At 42.9% G+C, this 18,496-nt stretch overlaps 1 protein-coding gene across 1 annotated transcript in view; it reads right to left on the reverse strand.

The window, feature by feature from the left end:
• The window catches only part of poc5 (POC5 centriolar protein homolog (Chlamydomonas)), a gene marked incomplete at both ends in the record, with an annotated part of 33,838 nt that overhangs the window by 11,042 nt on the left and 4,300 nt on the right, over positions 1 to 18,496 (reverse strand). The window contains 6 exons of the mRNA XM_080737910.1: positions 2,077 to 2,166; positions 3,271 to 3,401; positions 13,628 to 13,802; positions 14,511 to 14,690; positions 16,801 to 16,905; positions 17,774 to 17,938. Of these exons, the coding sequence (XP_080594036.1) occupies positions 2,077 to 2,166; positions 3,271 to 3,401; positions 13,628 to 13,802; positions 14,511 to 14,690; positions 16,801 to 16,905; positions 17,774 to 17,938 (846 nt within the window). The remainder of the gene's footprint in view (positions 1 to 2,076; positions 2,167 to 3,270; positions 3,402 to 13,627; positions 13,803 to 14,510; positions 14,691 to 16,800; positions 16,906 to 17,773; positions 17,939 to 18,496) is intronic.

Here is an 18,496-nt window from a genome sequence, read left to right on the forward strand (position 1 = left end):
GTACACTCTGTATGAATTATACATATTAAACATAGGCTACTATGTACGTATGGTTGTCAGTACACTCTGTATGAATTATACATATTAAACATAGGCTACTATGTACGTATGGTTGTCAGTACACTCTGTATGAATTATACATATTAAACATAGGCTACTATGTACGTATGGTTGTCAGTACACTCTGTATGAATTATACATATTAAACATAGGCTACTATGTACGTATGGTTGTCAGTACACTCTGTATGAATTATACATATTAAACATAGGTTACTATGTACGTATGGTTGTCAGTACACTCTGTATGAATTATACATACCAGTAAGACTCCCTAATCGGGAGATAAGCGACCGTTGGTCGCTTATCTCCACAAATATCACAGCCTCCACCTCTCACGTCATACGGGCAGCCATAGTTACACCTGGAATGTTGAATCTCCATATATGGAGATAACCTACCCATCACACAAAGTCTGACCTCACCAGCCCATACCTGGGCATGGACGACTTATATCTCCATATACGGAGATGGCCATATATGGAGATACGATGACATCACAGAGTCCACAGCTGATGATGTGGCGTGATGTCATACAATACACAAACAAGCCCTATATAAAGGGGCAATTCTCACCAGGGAAGAGAGCATTCCCCACTAGCTGAGTATCTTAAGATGGTTGGATGTGATGATAAGCCACAAATAGGCCAAAAGTTTGTTTTACCAATTATCAAGACATACGGGCAGTTGACAGTTTGCCATTGTTACTCATTGAAGTTGAATCTCCATCTGAATCCCTTTTATGCCCATATATGGAGATCCCTGCTCTGAGTATCTGACATCACTAATCCCTTTTATGCCCATATATGGAGATCCCTGCTCTGAGTATCTGACATCACTAATCCCTTTTATGCCCATATACAGTATGGAGATCCCTAACAGAATCCATTTTATGCCCATATATGGAGATAACTGCTCTGAGTATCTGACATCACTGTGATGTCACCTGTTTATGCCTAAATATGGAGATCCCTGCTCTGAGTATCTGACATCACTGCGATCTCACCTGTGATGTCACAGTGACACATCACCTCAGTATCTGTGATGTCACAGTGACACATCACCTCAGTATCAGGCGTTACACGTATACATTGAGCAGGGCAAAGGTGTGACGTGTGTGACGGACGGACGGACGGACGGACGGTGGAGGTTTTCATACTAAACTGCGACCTTACGGTCGCAATTAAACATAGGCTACTATGTACGTATGGTTGTCAGTACACTCTGTATGTGGGATAGATCAGAGGTCAGGAACTAGTTTGATGCGCTCTAATGCTGTGTATTGTTTGGTTTTCTATCTGCCACGGAACACTGGATTTGTGGACAGTGGAGTGTTGATATGCTCAAGATGCTCAAATTAGTGTGTGTGTTAGGGGTGTAACGATATAGTAACTGTATCGAAATATCGTTTTTAACTTCAAAAATCGAAGTATATCGAAATTAAAACAGCTAAAATCGAATCGTATCGTTTTATTTTGTATCGTATCGAATCGGCAATGCAAAAAATCGATTGTATCGATACTACCTACTTGTGCATTGTATTTAGCATTTTTAAGAAGAAAGGAGGGGTTTAACTACATTTTCTATCGATAAATGTGTGTAATCTCTGGGTTCATGTCAAGGTGCAGGTTTGTCAATATACAATGTCCATGTATTTGGCAGATAATCACTGTGTTTACTTATTTATATCCATAATAATACATGTTTCCCTTAAAAACCTGCACTATCCACACCTTTCTTACAGATTTAATTTCTTTGCTAAATAGTTACTATATCGATGAACCAATATCGTCCATGTATCGTATCGTCAACTATGTATCGTGATATGTATCGAATCGCAATTACAATGTATCGTTACACCCCTAGTGTGTGTGTGTGTGTGTGTGTGTGTGTGTGTGTGTGTGTGCGTTCACGCCCAAATGCGTGCGTGCATTCATACTGTTTTTTTTTTTTTTTTTTTTGTGGGCCCAGCTAGGCTCACCAGTAACTACGGCCCATGAGTATGAGGAAGTCTCACCTGTCTGTGAGAGCCAGCACTGCCCCCTGGTGGGAGGGAGCTGTGCTGCATCACTGTAGTGGAGGGAAGTCCTTCTGTCCTGGAGTCCATCTGAGAACACACACACACACACACACACACACACACACACACACACACACACACACACACACACACACACACACACACACACACACACACACTATTTTTCAATTTCAAAATTTACCGGCACATTTTGAAAATACTAGTTTTTTTGTGCCCTGAACTGGGGACCAAAGTGGGCGTGTCACTGTTCTACAGGTTGGAAGATGCAGACGCCATGTAAACAATGAGAAAAAACAAGCAAAAAAAATCATCATTAAAGAAAATTAAAGAGAAACTGTAACTGCCAGTTATGGTTATATAAATAAAAGAAAAAAGGAAATTGTACGTAATCATGTAAAAACCATACATGAAATAAATAAAATTAAATGAAATAATTAAACCTGCGAGGTTCTGTTTAAGTACCAAGGCTATAGTCTGACGCACGGGATTCCAACCCGGGTCTCCTGCGTGAAAGTCCAATATTAAGGCCCTTTTCCACCGGCAGCGATAACGATGACGATAGCCATAAAATATCACAGCGATAATTATGCCTTCACATTGATGTCCGATAAAGTTATCGGACATCAATGTGAAGAGGCGCCAATTAACAGCCGCTCGCGCAGAGCGCATCGCGAGCTGTTTGTCAGAGACCCAGTTCCATATCACTGTGATCTTAAGTTCTTAACCACATCGTTGTTGATCCTAACGATGTAGTTGTCGGCTATCGTTGTCTTTATCGGTGTTGGGTGGATGCTGCCTATCCACTTCAAATGAAAACCCACTTTTTTTAAATCGTTATCGTCATCATTATCGCTGCCGGTGGAAAAGAGCCTTTAACCATTGATCCAAAGGGACATCCCTATGGACAGAGGGAGATACTAGACTCTAGGCTGTGAGACACTCTGCTACGTATATACAGTATGTACTACCAGTACTACTACATATACAGTTATATATGTACAGTCACTCTGTGAGGAGAACATCTGATAATGAAACATTGTTTATATGACGATAAAGCTGTAATATTATATTGAGCCTCAGTGAGGGCCAATCATATGACGATAAAGCGATAATAATATTATAATGAGCCTCAGTGAGAGCCAATCATACGACCATATAAGGTGTTCTTACCGGTTCCTCTGGTGCATTCTGGGACGGAGGCCTGGGGGCGGAGTCAAAGTGGGCGGGGCTGAAGTGTGCAGATGACTCCGGATGAGAGGAGAACTGACCAATCACGGCACTGTCTGCTTCCTCTGTGTCCTCTAGAGAGACAGACAGACAGACAGACATACAGACAGATATTGATTAACCCTTTCCAAGCCACGGGGAGCCTCTTAATATTAAAACCGTTTTATACCGGACATCTGAGCAAGGGTGTCGCAGCCGCGCCGTCTTTTACTGTACTGGGTCATTATAAATGATTTTTATCCAAAAATCGGCGATCGTCTAACCTTCCCTAGTCACCACTCGTCCATCGATAGCGCATGGCTTGTCTGACATGAAGCAGAAGTGACGTCAGGTCCATTCCTTCCAGAGGCATCCCAGCAGCCGTTCATTTTCTGTTTATACGTTAGTGCTAGTATAGCAGGAGTGCTGCGGCCAGGCTATGCGAGCGAAAACACTCATATCTACTCTTGAGTCATCCGTGGATTATTTGAGCCGACATTTACGTGAACGGATCGCGCACGCGAAACGCACGGGGATAAAATGCGTCGGCCGAAACCCCCACTCTAAGCCAATGCATATTGAAGAATTTCACTGGGAACTGTGGTGAGTATACAACGGGGATCGCGGTATGGTAATGGGGGATGAAGACCACGTATTATAGCGCTGGATGTCTGGTAAAATGAATGCGGTTCAGATCATAATATAATAATAGAAATTTCACGGCTAATCTACCAACAACCATTCTATTTCGGTGTTAATGTGCATTTTAAATGGAGACAACAATTTCCATAGTGCTCTTAGTTCATATTAGCCTCATTTACACTACAGGGCCAAACCAGAACTTTCCAGAACTCAGAACCTTCAAGAACCTTTTAAGTTCCGGGACGAAGTTCTGCTTCCATTTCCATATAGTGTAAAACCAGACCCAACCGAGAAGAAAGGGGGGGAAAAAACAGTTCTGGTTCCACCTGCTAGTGGAAAAGGGTCTTTTGACAGGACATGGTCATTTAACCTTATCTACTTGTTGTCATCCATTTCTAATCTCAAATAGTCGAACTACAAATCTACAAGCTGGATTTGTAGATTTTCATTGAATGTTGGGCTACTGTGACACAATGACCACAATAGATGGGATTCAATTAACAACATGACAGCAACACAGCTGCAGCTCATCGCATTATAAGAGTGTGTGTGTGTGTGTGTGTGTGTGTGTGTGTGTGTGTGTGTGTGTGTGTGTGTGTGTGTGTGTGTGTGTGTTTGTACGTGTGTACGTGTGTGTCCTGGTGAAAGATCCCCACACGCTTGCTAGCAACCTAATGCTGTTTTTTCTAAACTCTGTGTATGAAATCACACAATAGACCGTTTGTCAGCCTTCTGATTGGTCCCTGAGACTCCCTGACTGGCCAACCAGAAAAAAACATTCACTTTTTGCTATCGGGGGTGGAGTTTGTGCAGTGGAGAATGTTGCTTCAGCCTTTCAAAAACTGTCCGCAGTGCGCGACACGGAGATCGGCCGGTACGGTGATAGCGACGGCAAGCGTCAAGCGATCTCGCTCATCATAACGAATAAGCTTCAACAAACTAGTTCACATGTACCTTATCAATGGTCTAAGAGTCACGATTGGGTACATATAATTTAAATGGGCAGAATTACGAAAAGCCAGCCTATTATGTGAGGAGAAACATTCTCTCTGTCCTCTTCCTAGTACCCAAGATGCAATGCGCTTCTCTTTCTATCTCTGATCCAGAGAATTAAACTAATTAAAACATTTATTTTTCGGGGGAAAACTACTGTTTTGCTATGTAATTACTGTACCTTTTTCTTCCCTTTTTATTAATATCACGTAGATGTGTTTTTTGTGGTACTTTATATAGCTGTAATGAGGCTATGAAGGGGAAAAAAATCGCATCCACTACCACTATAAAAGAATCTGCAAAGAGGATTCTGTCCCACTGGGATTAAACAAATTAAAACATATATTTTCGGGTAAATCCCCTGTTTTGCAATGTAACTACTGTACCTTTGTCTTCCCTTTTTATTAATATCACCTAGGTGTTTTTCCTTTGGTACTTTATATAGCTGTAATGAGGCTATGAAGGGGAAAAAAATCCCATCCACTTCCACTATAAAAACAATCTGCCCAGGGTTAATGTCCCATCATAGTAACAGGGCAGAATGGGGCGGGATTTGCAAAAGGGTTTATTGTTCAGACCCTCTAAGTTTGTTCCACGCCCTGTTCAAAATGATCTCCCCATTTTTAATTTGGAGGAAGTCACAGAAAACGAGGTGACAAACATTGTCAGATCACTAAAAGCATCCAAAGCTAAAGATGCACATGGGCTTGACACAAACTTTCTTAAAACAAATATTGACTCTCTGGTGGCACCAATCACACATCTGGTAAATCTGTCCATAAGAAAATGCACTGTCCCAACTCAGTGGAAAGCTGCTGTTATAACACCTATATTCAAATCTGGCTCAAAAACGGACATATCAAACTATAGACCCATAAGCATCTTACCTGTTATATCAAAAGTGGCTGAAAAGTGGATTGTGAAGTCTCTTGTTAAACATCTAGACAAAGGCTACACCCCTCTGCATCCTATGCAGTTTGGGTTTCGAGCCTTCCACTCCACTGAGTCAGCAAATTGCTTATTCATTGAAAAGTTAAAGTGTGCTTTGAACAAAGCCCCATGCGCAATGGCAGTATTTTTGGACTTCAAGAAAGCATTTGACTCTGTCAGCCATCAGGTCCTCTTGTCCAAACTAACACATTTCAACTTGTCCCCAGAGGCCATCAAATGGTTTACATCATACCTATCAAATAGAGAACAGTGTGTTAGTATAAATGGCATCAAGTCTCCTTATCACACTTGCTCGGTTGGTGTCCCCCAGGGATCAATAGTAGGACCAATTCTGTTTTCTCTGTTTATAAACGATCTACCTGATGTATGTAAAGATGTACATATTCAGATGTACGCAGATGATGCTGTTATACTGACTCATGGAAAGAGCTATGCAGAGGTGTCAACGGTTTTAACTTCTGTTCTGACCAGCGTTCAGGACTGGCTTACAGACTCATGCCTGCTCCTGAATGCAAAAAAGACGGTCTGCATGGCTTTTTCCAAAAGACCAGTTGTGATGGAATCATCAAATGTGTTTCTGGGTGGAGAGGAACTTGAACTTGTGTCAGAGTTCAAGTACCTCGGGGTCATGTTAGACTCAACCCTAACCTTTAAAAAACATGTAAAAAAGGTTACAAACACAATCAAGTTCAACCTTCAGAACTTTAAACAAATCAGACCTTTTTTGGCAGTTAGTGCTGCTAAATCGTATCTCCAATGCATGATCCTATCACACATTGAGTACTGTTTCACAAACTGGTCTTGCGCAGGTATAACGACTCTCAAACCCATTGAACAGCTATATAAGAGTGCGCTTAAGGTATTCGATAGGAAACCCCACTCATATCACCATTGTAATATTCTTCAGAGGTACCGTTTTTTGAGTTTCGCTAATTTTAAGGTTTTTAAACAGGTCAGTATCATATATAAGACCCTAAATGGTCTATGCCCACCTCCCCTAAAGGAATTCATAAAAAGGAAGCCTGATAGAGGACTCAATACTAGAGCAATCACTAGAGGGGATTGCGAAGTACCGTACCGGGTAACCGCTTTTGGAAAAAACACCCTTTCAGTGCAGGGATGTTCAATCTGGAATGACCTACCTCTAACAATAAGAGACTGTTTGTCATTTCCATCCTTCAAGTTCAATCTAAAAAAATGGTTAGTTGACAATCAAACCTGTGACCATGTATAGTTCTAAGAGTACAGCTCATGCCATGTACGTATATTTTTAACTATCCTTTTTAATGTAGGGTACTGTTAGTAATATGTGTTGTTTTGTTGTTTTTTTCTTGGTTCAGGAAAAATAGTATTTGTATGTATGTTATTAGGCGCCCTCTCCTAATGTAGGGTTACTGTTTGTTGGTATGTATTGTTTTGTCTTCATGTGGGGACTACGGATGAAATTTAGCATTCTTGCTAATTCCGGCTTATTTACATTGCATTCATGTAGTGTTCATTAATATGCATTGTCCCGTCTAAATAAACAAATAAAGTAAAGTAAAGTATGTGTACGTGCGTGTATGCGTATGTGTTAGATGTAGGTGTGTCACCTTTCAATGACTCCACATTCAGCCTTATGCAGCTGTGTTGCTTACATCACTGTGTACTAATAAGCCTAGAGACTCTTCTCCCTTCTGGCTCACAAACTGTAGAATGAACTCCCCAATACAGTAGGGGTGGATATTGGCAAGAATCTCGCGATGCAATACGTATCACGATACTTGGTTCACGATGCAATAGTATCAGGATATATTGTGAATCTTTGCGATACGATACTATTGCGATATATCAGCTTTAAAAGCCAAAGGCGCTGCTCTAATGTTGTTGTTTTCGTCGTTCGCAGCCATTTTATCGAGAGACCTCACTCACTGAAGGGGAAGTAGCTACTATAGTACAGCAACATCTAGAGGCAGCTGAGTGTCAGGACCGAACTTCTACCATTGGTTCCTATGCATGGGAACTAGGGATGCGAAGATATACCGGTACGGATCGTAATCGCGATACAAACGTGCGCGATACGAGTGAATCGGTTCATTCAGGGTGGATCGGTACAATTGACGGCTGGAATCGTGATGTATCGTATCGTGAGTGTTTGGATCGGTACATTCCACGGTTGGATCGGTTTTTGCATAGCAGTATTTCATTCTATACTGTGTTTCCGAGGCGCAGCCCTCCCCCCAAAAAGCACTTGTAGCGACTCTACAGACAGCGTCTTTTACAGCAGCACTGGCTGCTCAGCGGAGCGCAGTGAACACCCAACCCGACGGAATGCAGAGACAGACAGACAGCACTCGTGAGCCCACTGGTTAAACATGCAAGATTAGTACCACGTTTAGCTTTATAACATCCCTGTCCAATGTTCGCTGATGTGATCCGTTGTTGTGTCACTGCCACTGGACTGGAGCACGCTGCGTGATATTATGATCCACATTCCACACCCGTTTGTTCTTGTCGAGTCTGCGACGGAATTGATTTAAACAAAGCAGAAGCTTCCACGCTTTAACTACACAGCAGTGATGTTAATAGGTTTTTAATGTAATGAGTCCCCAGGACCCACGAAGGGTCTTTCGGATGAGTCCCAGGGATATTTTATGGGTCCCACAAAAATTCAACGCGTCATGTCATTTTTGACAAAGTGCAGCATTTAACTTGAATTGGTTATTATATGGTTATGTTCATGTTACGTAGAAATGTGTCTGAAAGAAATGAACCACAATTCCAAATCTTACAATTTTAATACTTCCAAATAGTCATGTGACGGTTTGATTTTTTTTATACCGAACCGGTAATATCGGATGTTGACCACTTGGGGGCGCAGATAGAAGCTTTTACCGAGTCTTCATAATCAACAGCCACCTGTTATTTTATATACATCGATAATATATGGATCTTCTCAGTGAGATGATGTCTCCTGTTTGTACTGTTACTGCTTCTATGGAATGGCGTGCTTGTGTTTGCTCTGCTGTACAGAGAACCAGTGGACTGGGTCAAAAACAGTGGATTGGGTTGCTTGTAGATCGGCTACTTTTGTTTTGAACGGTTGATCTGCTTGTGACTGCAACCTGTTCCTGTTCGCGGATGACTCGGCTCTCCTAGTCTCGGGCAAGGACCACTTGCAGGTTGAAAAGACACTTAACTCTGAACTAAGTAAGATCTGCACATGGCTTAATGACAACAAATTATCAATTCATCTGGGAAAAACTGAGTCCATCCTCTTTGGATCAAATCATAACCTCAAAAAAGTCGATAACTTCACAATCAAAGTGGGTGACAAGGTCATAACACGAAAAAACGAAATCTCTTACTTAGGATGTATCCTTGAAGCTAATCTTTCCAGTGAAAAGATGACTTCTAAAGTAATAAATAAAATCAACCAACGGACTCGTTTCCTACAGAGGATCGCCCCAATGGTCAATTTCAACACACTGAAGACCATAGCTGGTGCAATAATCCAGCCCCTCTTTGACTACGGAGTCCACGTATGGTATCGTGACGCCCCACAAGCCCTAAAAACTAAACTCCAAACAGCCCAAAATAAACTAATTAGGGTCCTACTTCACCTTCCCTATCAGACTCACCTCACCGCTACTCACCAGTTAAGAGTGGGGTGGCTCAGAGTAGATGACAGAGTACAGCAACTTGCAATGGGCCTGGTGTACAAGATACACTACACCACTATGATACCCAAGTACCTGTCAAAATACTTTATAAACATTAAGGATGTCCATAATTACAACACCAGAGGCAGCGCCACAGATCACTTTCAACCCAGAGTCAAAACCAACAAAGGGTCAAACTCCTTTTTCTGCTATACCACCAAAATGTGGAAAGCCTTACCGAAGGTCATAAAGGAGTGTGGATCACTAGCATCCTTTAAAATTGCCCTGAAGAATCACTTACAGGCAGCAGCCATTCGCAACTGGTAAAAAACTAACCTAGCCCAACCCTACCCTCCCCTGCCCCTTCTTTGTATATACTGTTTATTTAGACTTACTGTTTTCTTTTTTCTTTTTCTTTACATATCTACTGCATAGTACTGTGTTCTATTTGTCTGTCATTCAATGTTATATGAGATACTTCAATGGTTTCCAGTGGAAATAAGCTTAGTCTTTTCATGGATCTCCTTTTAGTAGACCTTGTACCAGTGAACTGTACCGTCATGAAACTGTACCTTTTCCTATGCAAACTTCTAATAAAGTCTTCCATCAATCAATCAGATCCTAGAGGGACGTGCCACCCCTCTATGGATGCGGGAGGGCAAGGCACAGGCGGCCGCGGTGGTACGCTGCCCCGGCGGACCACCAAATGGACGGCGCTGCCACGAAAACGCTATAATCAATCAAACAGTTAGACAGCCTAGGCTACATACATAGACTGTCTCAGATAGCATACATGCTAGGCTAGCTTGCTTCCTCCGTGTTGTAGTTGAGCCAATAAAGGTTATTTGACCATGTTCACCACAACGTTAATCGTCGCTATTGTTGTAAAGACGCAATGAAGACCTGTGTGGCTTCTAACACGTTGTCCAATGTCCACCACATCTATAAACAAGAGCGCGTGTACTGTATATCCAGTTGTTATTGAATGAAGGGGAAAGGAGGCGGGTCGCTGTCTGAGCAGTGAGCTGCAGTGTAGAGACGTGACGTCACGTTTCTGCGCCGTGCTACACGTTCTGTGGGGGAACCCTTTTCGGTGTATCACCTAACACGCTGTGCCACTATGGTCAGAGAGCGGCCCGGTGCTACGCTAAAACTCAGGCACCCATTGAATTCTGTGACCAAGCGCAGTCGCACAAAATGGCGTCGTGGATTCAAAACACACACAGTCTTAGTTCTATCGTCTGTTTTAAGACTTTCTACGCGGATTTCATTTGTGTTAACGTAGGGTCAAGTAGCATGCCTTCACCCATGAACAATGGTGGCGTCTGTGGACTTTTTAAAATATTATTTTTTTCGCGACGTGGTAAATTATTTTAACGTGGACACCAATGGTCCATGGAGGCGATGCGTCCGTGGGACCCCAGAACAATGACGTGAATGCGTCTCTAGGCAACGTGAATGCGTCAGAGACGCGGGACGCGCACGTATTGACGTCACTGACACAGTCACACGTATGAACTACAACAACGATACTGGGCGTGCAGCTAGCGATTAAAACAAAGTATTTGACACTGTTTCACAACTTGTTACTGTAGCAGGCAGAACACTCTTCTGCTGCTGCTGTTCCCTCTGCAAAGAGAGGCTGGAGCCTGATTTATACTTGGCAGCTCGACGGTGTCGCGCACGCACCTAAATAGCAGACCTACAAGCTCAAAACGCGACGCGTTGTGACTCAAATATCTACGTTTTGAAACATTTTGGCTAGAAATGGCAAAATCCTAGATTATATTCATACAATATAATAATAATACAGGTCAAGGATCCTTAACTGAGAAGAGAGAGATCAAGCAGGGACCCCCACTGTAGGCTATTTTAGACTACTGTAGGCTATTATATAAAACTGTTGCAGATTAAAACTTGTCAGAGACTTGTTTGACAGCACTATTTCATCAGTGACATTAATACATTACTATGTTGTGTTTATTTGTTCACACATGATCTTTTCTATTAATATGATGGATTTATGTTATTCATTATAATCCATGAATTATTATCTCTTAAACCCTCAATAAGTGTTAATGTATTGGCTAATGTTCCCCCATAGGGTTGCTACTTGCTAGGGTTCAATTGGTTACTGTAAAAACAAACTATTAATATTTGGCCGCCTCACATAACTCTGAGGACCCTAGGGGTCCCTGACCACCTGTTGAGGATGTAATGATATATAATAATGATATAATGATATAGTATTAATCAAACAATTCTACCAGCCAGCAAGGAGTGTTCTCCCAGATTTCAATAAGTTGGATTGTTAGACAGAGCCTAGTACTACAGTGAAACAATAAATTGTTTGGAAATTAAATGTAATGCATTTTTAGTAATTTTTTTGGGGGGAAATTTACATGGGCTTTAATATAAATCCTTTGCATTGTGTTGAATCGCACCGAATCGTGAATCGTATCGCATCGTAAGCACCAGGGGTGTATCGCAAAATATCGTGAATCATATCGCATCGTATCGGGGTCAGGGGTGTATCGTGATGTATCGTATCGGCAAGATTTCAATGTATCGCAATTATATCGTATCGCTGGGAGTGTATCGTGATGCGTATCGTATCGCCTCAGTGGTCGAGATTCACATCCCTAATGGGAACATATTTTATTTTCCTCAAAGTATCGCGATACTACTGCCTGAAGTATCGATACAGTATTGGCAAATAAACTATCGCGATGTATTGCCATATCGATTATATTGCCCACCCCTACAATACAGACTCACTCCCAATATTTGTATATCTTTATATCATACCGTTTAGACTGGTTCTTGGTTTACCTACGATCCTAGGTTAATACATTCCATGTATTAACATGTGCTGTCTCTGCTTATTGTCAATCACTCTGGATTAAGAGTGCCTGCTAAAGGTTTGAGTGGTAAATTGTGTTGTTGTTCAGTATGACGTAGCTGTGAGAATACGTGTACAGTAATAAGAGTCATCAGTCACACAGTGACAGGAGAGGAGAGGAGAGGAGGTGCCCACCCAGCCTCTAATCTATAATCAAATCACTTCCTTTAATCTCCTCCAGCCTCCATAATGTTGTTAGACTATTTATTTTTCCGTCACAGGGAAATATAATAAAACCAAATTAAAACGGCCGCCGCTGCTCTGCCTTTCGGACAATAATAATTTCCAATGAGATTAACAGAACAGTGTGATTAGAAAACCTGGCAACCAGGAACAGAACAGGAGGAGACGGATGACATTTAGGTGGTCGTGCCAACCAGGACCACAAGGATTATTTAATGTTTTAACATATATACAAGCTCACAGTGTGTCACTGAGTGCTGCGCTGCGAGCTTGTAGATCTGCTATTTTTGAAGATCAGCAAGTCTTTTTTAAAAGCGAGCATTAATTTGTAACTCAAATGGGGGGGGGGGGGCTATGAAAAACACAGCAGTGTGCAAAGACCTTTAGTCCTGCATACAGTAGTACATACAGTTACAGTAGTACATACAGTTACAGTAGTACATACAGTAGTATGAACAGTTACATTAGTACCCCTTTCCACCAAGATCCAAAAACATGAATGAAAAAACAGAATGGGGGCACGGTGGCGCAGTGGTTAGCGCTTCGCCTCACACCTAGAAGGTCCTGGGTTCGATTCCCGCCTGGGGGCGTGTTCCTCCCTCCGCATCATCAGCGCCCACACCCTAGGTAGGGTTGGTGATAGGGCCTTTCTGTGTGTAGTTTGCATGTTCTCCCCATGACTCCTAGGGTAGATGCCCTCACAAAAAACATGCAGTAGTCCTGGTTTCTATACTACCTCCCCCTAGCCAGCCAGGTGCTCCCCAATTCCCCTGGCGCGGCAGGGGGAGAACGGAAACCAGGACTACAGGTTAGGTAGTTGGCACTGGGTGAGAAAATGGGTTGCAAAACCGCGGGATAAAAATTTAAGAAAAAATAAAAGAAAAAACAGAATGAGCGGGTGTGCAAGGGGGGGAGGTTTATTTGTTGCTCACAGAGACAGAGTTTGTTTATATTGTGAAGGGAACCAGTTTGTTCCATGATAGACCTGCGGAGCAGCATTGTAACCCACCTTGCTGCAGGGAGCCTCCAGGCCTGTCGGTGGCGCTGTTGAACATGCTCAGAGCCTCCATGTTGAGAGCACACACTCCCCTCATGAAGGCTTTCTTCATGGCTTCCTCGCAGCGCTCCCTGTCCTCCCGCAGCCGCGACATCTCAGCCTGGGCCGCCTCCACCGCCGCGCAGTGCTGGGGGCACGATGACACATCAATAACCAACCAATCACAGTGCTGGGGGCACGACGACACATCAATAACCAACCAATCACAGTGCTGGGGGCACGACGACACATAGATAACCAACCAATCACAGTGCTGGGGACACGACGACACATCAATAACCAACCAATCACAGTGCTGGGGACACGACGACACATAGATAACCAACCAATCACAGTGCTGGGGACACAACGACACATAGATAACCAACCAATCACAGTGCTGGGGACACAACGACACATAGATAACCAACCAATCACAGTGCTGGGGGCACGATGACACATAGATAACCAACCAATCACAGTGCTGGGGGCACGACGACACATAGATAACCAACCAATCACAGTGCTGGGGGCACGACGACACATAGATAACCAACCAATCACAGTGCTGGGGGCACGATGACACATAGATAACCAACCAATCACAGTGCTGGGGGCACGACGACACATCAATAACCAACCAATCACAGTGCTGGGGGCATGACGACACATAGATAACCAGATCAGCCAACAGAGGGATGCTGACAGAACCCTCGCTAAAAACCCCAGGACAAAAATCCACTTGTCCTAAACAATTTGCCCTCCTGGCCCCCAAACTGTGGAATAAACTCCCTGTTGCACTTACAACAGACTCACTGGTTTAGACTGTAAACAATGTATCTAATTAATGCGTTACCTCTGCTATCTTGGCCTCGTACTGCGCGGCCATGCGGCTGCAGACCTCCTGGGCTCGGGTTCGACACGCCGCCTCCACCTGCTCCTTCCAGTCGCCTCGCAGCAGAGACAGCCAGCCCACAAACACCTTCCTCTTCAGCACCATCTGGTGGTGCTGCTCCGCACGGCGCAGGGCCTGGGCCTGGACACACACAGGAAGTACTGTTACACACAGGACGTACACTGCTGTCTGGACTGTACTACACACAGTACTGTACTGTGTGTACTGTACTGCTGTAGTAGTGGAGTCCACCTAAAGCGAGTCAGAGTCGAGACAGAGACCAGATTAAATAAACAGAAAATCCTCATTTGATAGGTACTGAGGTGTGGTCAGTGGGTTTTATCCCTTTATATTGCATGTGTAAGTTAAATGTATTGCTCTGGTGCACTTTGAGAGCAGAATGAAGATGTATAACGACATGGAAATTAACATCTTGAAAGTTTTATAGTTACTATACTATTATTTGAACTTTTTGACAAATTCTCCGGACTATGGGTTTCCTTACCATACCATTTACACACACCATCTAGTAATTCATCAATGAAAAGCACCAGACAGCTCTCTATAATGTTAATGTGAATGGAATCCTCATAATATGGATATAATACAATTATTTCATTGCATTGTCTTGACTCTTGACTGGAGTGTACTCGTGGGGGAAGAGTAGCCTGGCCTTGCTCATACTAATTCCTCACTGCGTTTACCACTACCGCCAGGGGGTGGTGTTGTGCAGTCTGGTTTATTAACCAGGCTAGGGGAAAAGTCCCTTAGACCGAGTCAAGACCAAGTAAAATCATAGTGAGACCGAGACGAGACCGAGTCAACGAAGATTTGGACTTGAGTCCTAAATCAAGACGAGTCATTGACTGGAGTCCTACAACACTACTGTACTGTAATACGTGATTATTGTTTTCGTACACGATGCCTTTCCTCTGAGCTTTTGATTGGACAGAAGTCTGTTACAGAGCGGAGTGGTTGTTATCCACAAATAACACACCGCTGAATTTAGCCATTGACCAATCAGAATCAAGCATTCAACCAAGCCGTGTAATACATGAAAAGTGCGAGCTTTGGACAAATGAGGTTTCCAGATACCCAGCATGCACCTGACAAAACACTTCCAAAACGTCAAGGATGTCCACAATCACAACACCAGAGGCAGTTCCACAGACCATGTTCAACCCAGACTTGTCTCAAACAAAGGGTCAAATTCTTTCTCCTGCTATACCGCTAAAATGTGGAACGCCCTACCAAAGGCCTTAAAGGATTGTAAATCCCTAACATCCTTTAAAACCGCTCTGAAAAGCCACTTACAGGCGGCTGCCACTGGAAACTGGTAACAGAAAACCTAGCCTAACCTTACCTGACCTTTCTATTGTAAATACCCTTTCTTTTTGCATAGTTTTTTTTCCTTCTATTTTCTGCATAGTACTGTTTTATGTGTCATTAAATGTCATATGAATTAAAAAAGGACCCTAATGTAAACAAGCCAAAGCTTTTTCGAGGTGTCGATCCTTTTAGTTGACCTTGTACCAGTGTCATGAAACCTGTTCCCAGGCAAACTGACAATAACGTTTTCAATCAATTTCAGTCAAACCACCCGACTGAGACAGTCTTCTTCTTCAGGACAGAAAGTCATCTTTGATTAAATGCATTTTAATTTAAATGAGAAAAGACGTTTCATGAATCCCGAAGATAACAACAAAACAACAGCTGTTTTGTAAAATTACTCCTCACTCCCCTCCTCTCCCCTCCTCTCCTCTCCCCTCCTCTCCCCTCCCCTCCCCTCCTCTCCTCTCCTCTCCTCTCCCACAAAGAATCATTTCTCCACAAGCGCTCTCAGCATGTCAGAGGGAGGCAGAGGGACAGATTGTGTATATATGAGTACTCAGATAATATGTATAATGTTGCTATAAATGTGTGCAGATCATATCTGTGTGAATGCAGCATATATAATTACGCACCTGAACAGTAATGTATGTAGTAATTTCATAGTTCACGGCTTCATGACAACAACGGCGGCGCCCGGAGGGAATAGTTACTGTTCACTGACTAGCTGTGGCATTATGTACGGCAGATATTTACCGAAATAAGTGTTTTAACAATACAACCAATCGCTCCGGTTTGGAGCCGTGGTCGAGTAGGGCAAATGGACAAGATGCCTGTTATGGAGAAAAAAACAACCTGGACTACTTTTTGGGGAGGATTCTAAAGGTAAGATTATCTTTAATAAACTGTGAGTGTGTTCTACCTCCTCCTGGACGAGGCTGTGCTTCATCCTCCAGTGAGTCAGACTCCTCATCATCTCCACCTTCTCCTTCTGTCTCTCCAACGCCTGGGTCAGGTTCACGATCACCTGGAAAGGAGGCACAGGATTGGTTCAAAAGAAAAAAAGAAAAAACACTAGATGTACCATTTCAAAGCTTCAGCCATTGGCAGGACAGGGGGATAGGCAGAACATTGAGCTATTTTTATGACCTTCTCTGACCTCAAAGTTTTAATCTACCTACGAAGGTGGGTTGTGCTTTTCAATGGGAATGGAGTGGTTTCTTGCCATTTGCGAGTTTCTGTGAGCTTGTAGATCGGCTATTTTCGTCAGAGGTTTGGTGTATAGGGGAAAAAGAGCAGACTAAGTACAGTGTGAAATGTCAAGTTTATTAGGTAATGACAGCTGAAGTGGTTAAATATGGGGTGCCATGATTTTTTCCCCCTATAAAACATGATTATCTACTATTATGATTATACTAGGAGGAAGATCTTTTCCAAAAAAGTGTACAGAAAGAGTTAAAATGATGTTTTTATGTGGCCACACCCACCAGTTCATTGGTATGTGTGGTTGTCATGGTGGGTGGTGACCCAGCTGAAGTTAGCCACACCCACGTATTTTGGGTGAATGGTAATTAGGGGAGGGGTTGATTCTATGATGTAATAAGTATCTGTGTTTTTGGACCGGCACGTTTGACCCCACAAGGTGGCAGCCTACAGCTAAAACCCAAATAGAAAGGCAATACATAATAGCTCATAACAACCACACCAGGGGGTCTAATGAAGTACTGTCAACCTCCTAGACACATGAAAACCAGAGAAAGTACAAAACTATGGCACCGCCTCTTTAAATATCTGAAAACACAAATTGACATGAATCCAAAATACACAATATGGAAGCTATGAAGAGGTTGCGGGGGTCTCTGCTTCATCTCTCTCTCAACCAAGGATATTCCTACCTGGTCTTTCCTCTGGGAGGAGGTCTGGTAGGCCTCCAGCAGATGTTTCAGTCCATCCATCTCAGACTGGAGGACATGGACCTGCTCCCTCTCTCTCCTCAGCTCCTGGTTGTGTTGTTCTATGAAGAGCAGCCTCCATCTCCTCAGCTCCTCCACCACGCTGGACTGACAAGGACAAACATCTGGGCTTAGGAATAGGGATGGGACTGTAAGCCATATTATCGTTGCTTATTGTAAATCACTTTGGATTAACCCATTTAGGCCTAGAATTATTGAATGCTTTAACCAGTGAAAAATAGCAGATATACAAGCTCACAGCGCGGCACCGAGTGCCGCGCTGCGAGCTTGTATATCTGCTATTTTTCAATAGTTAAAGCATAAAATAATGATACACCATAATAAATTGTAAATTGTATCGTTTATCGACGATAATCATATCGTGGAGATTTAAATTATCGTGAAATCGTCCTCCGTCATGCTCTAGTATAGGATCAATTCACCTTTAATTTGCCGGGCTGCATATTCGGTAGCATTTAAACCCTCTATTGGTAAAACGTACTTATAATATACATACTTGATACTGTCTTTTTTTTCACTCTCTATCAAATGTCTTTGCCAAAAATAGCAGATCTACAAGCTCACAATGCAGCGCAGAGCGACGCGTTGTGAGCTTGTATATCTGCTATGTTTTGGCAAATGTTCCGCCCCAGGATAATGGATTTT

The sequence above is a fragment of the Nannobrachium achirus genome, assembly GCF_963921795.1.
Source record: "Nannobrachium achirus genome assembly, chromosome: 12".
NCBI classification, from domain to species: Eukaryota; Metazoa; Chordata; class Actinopteri; order Myctophiformes; family Myctophidae; genus Nannobrachium; species Nannobrachium achirus.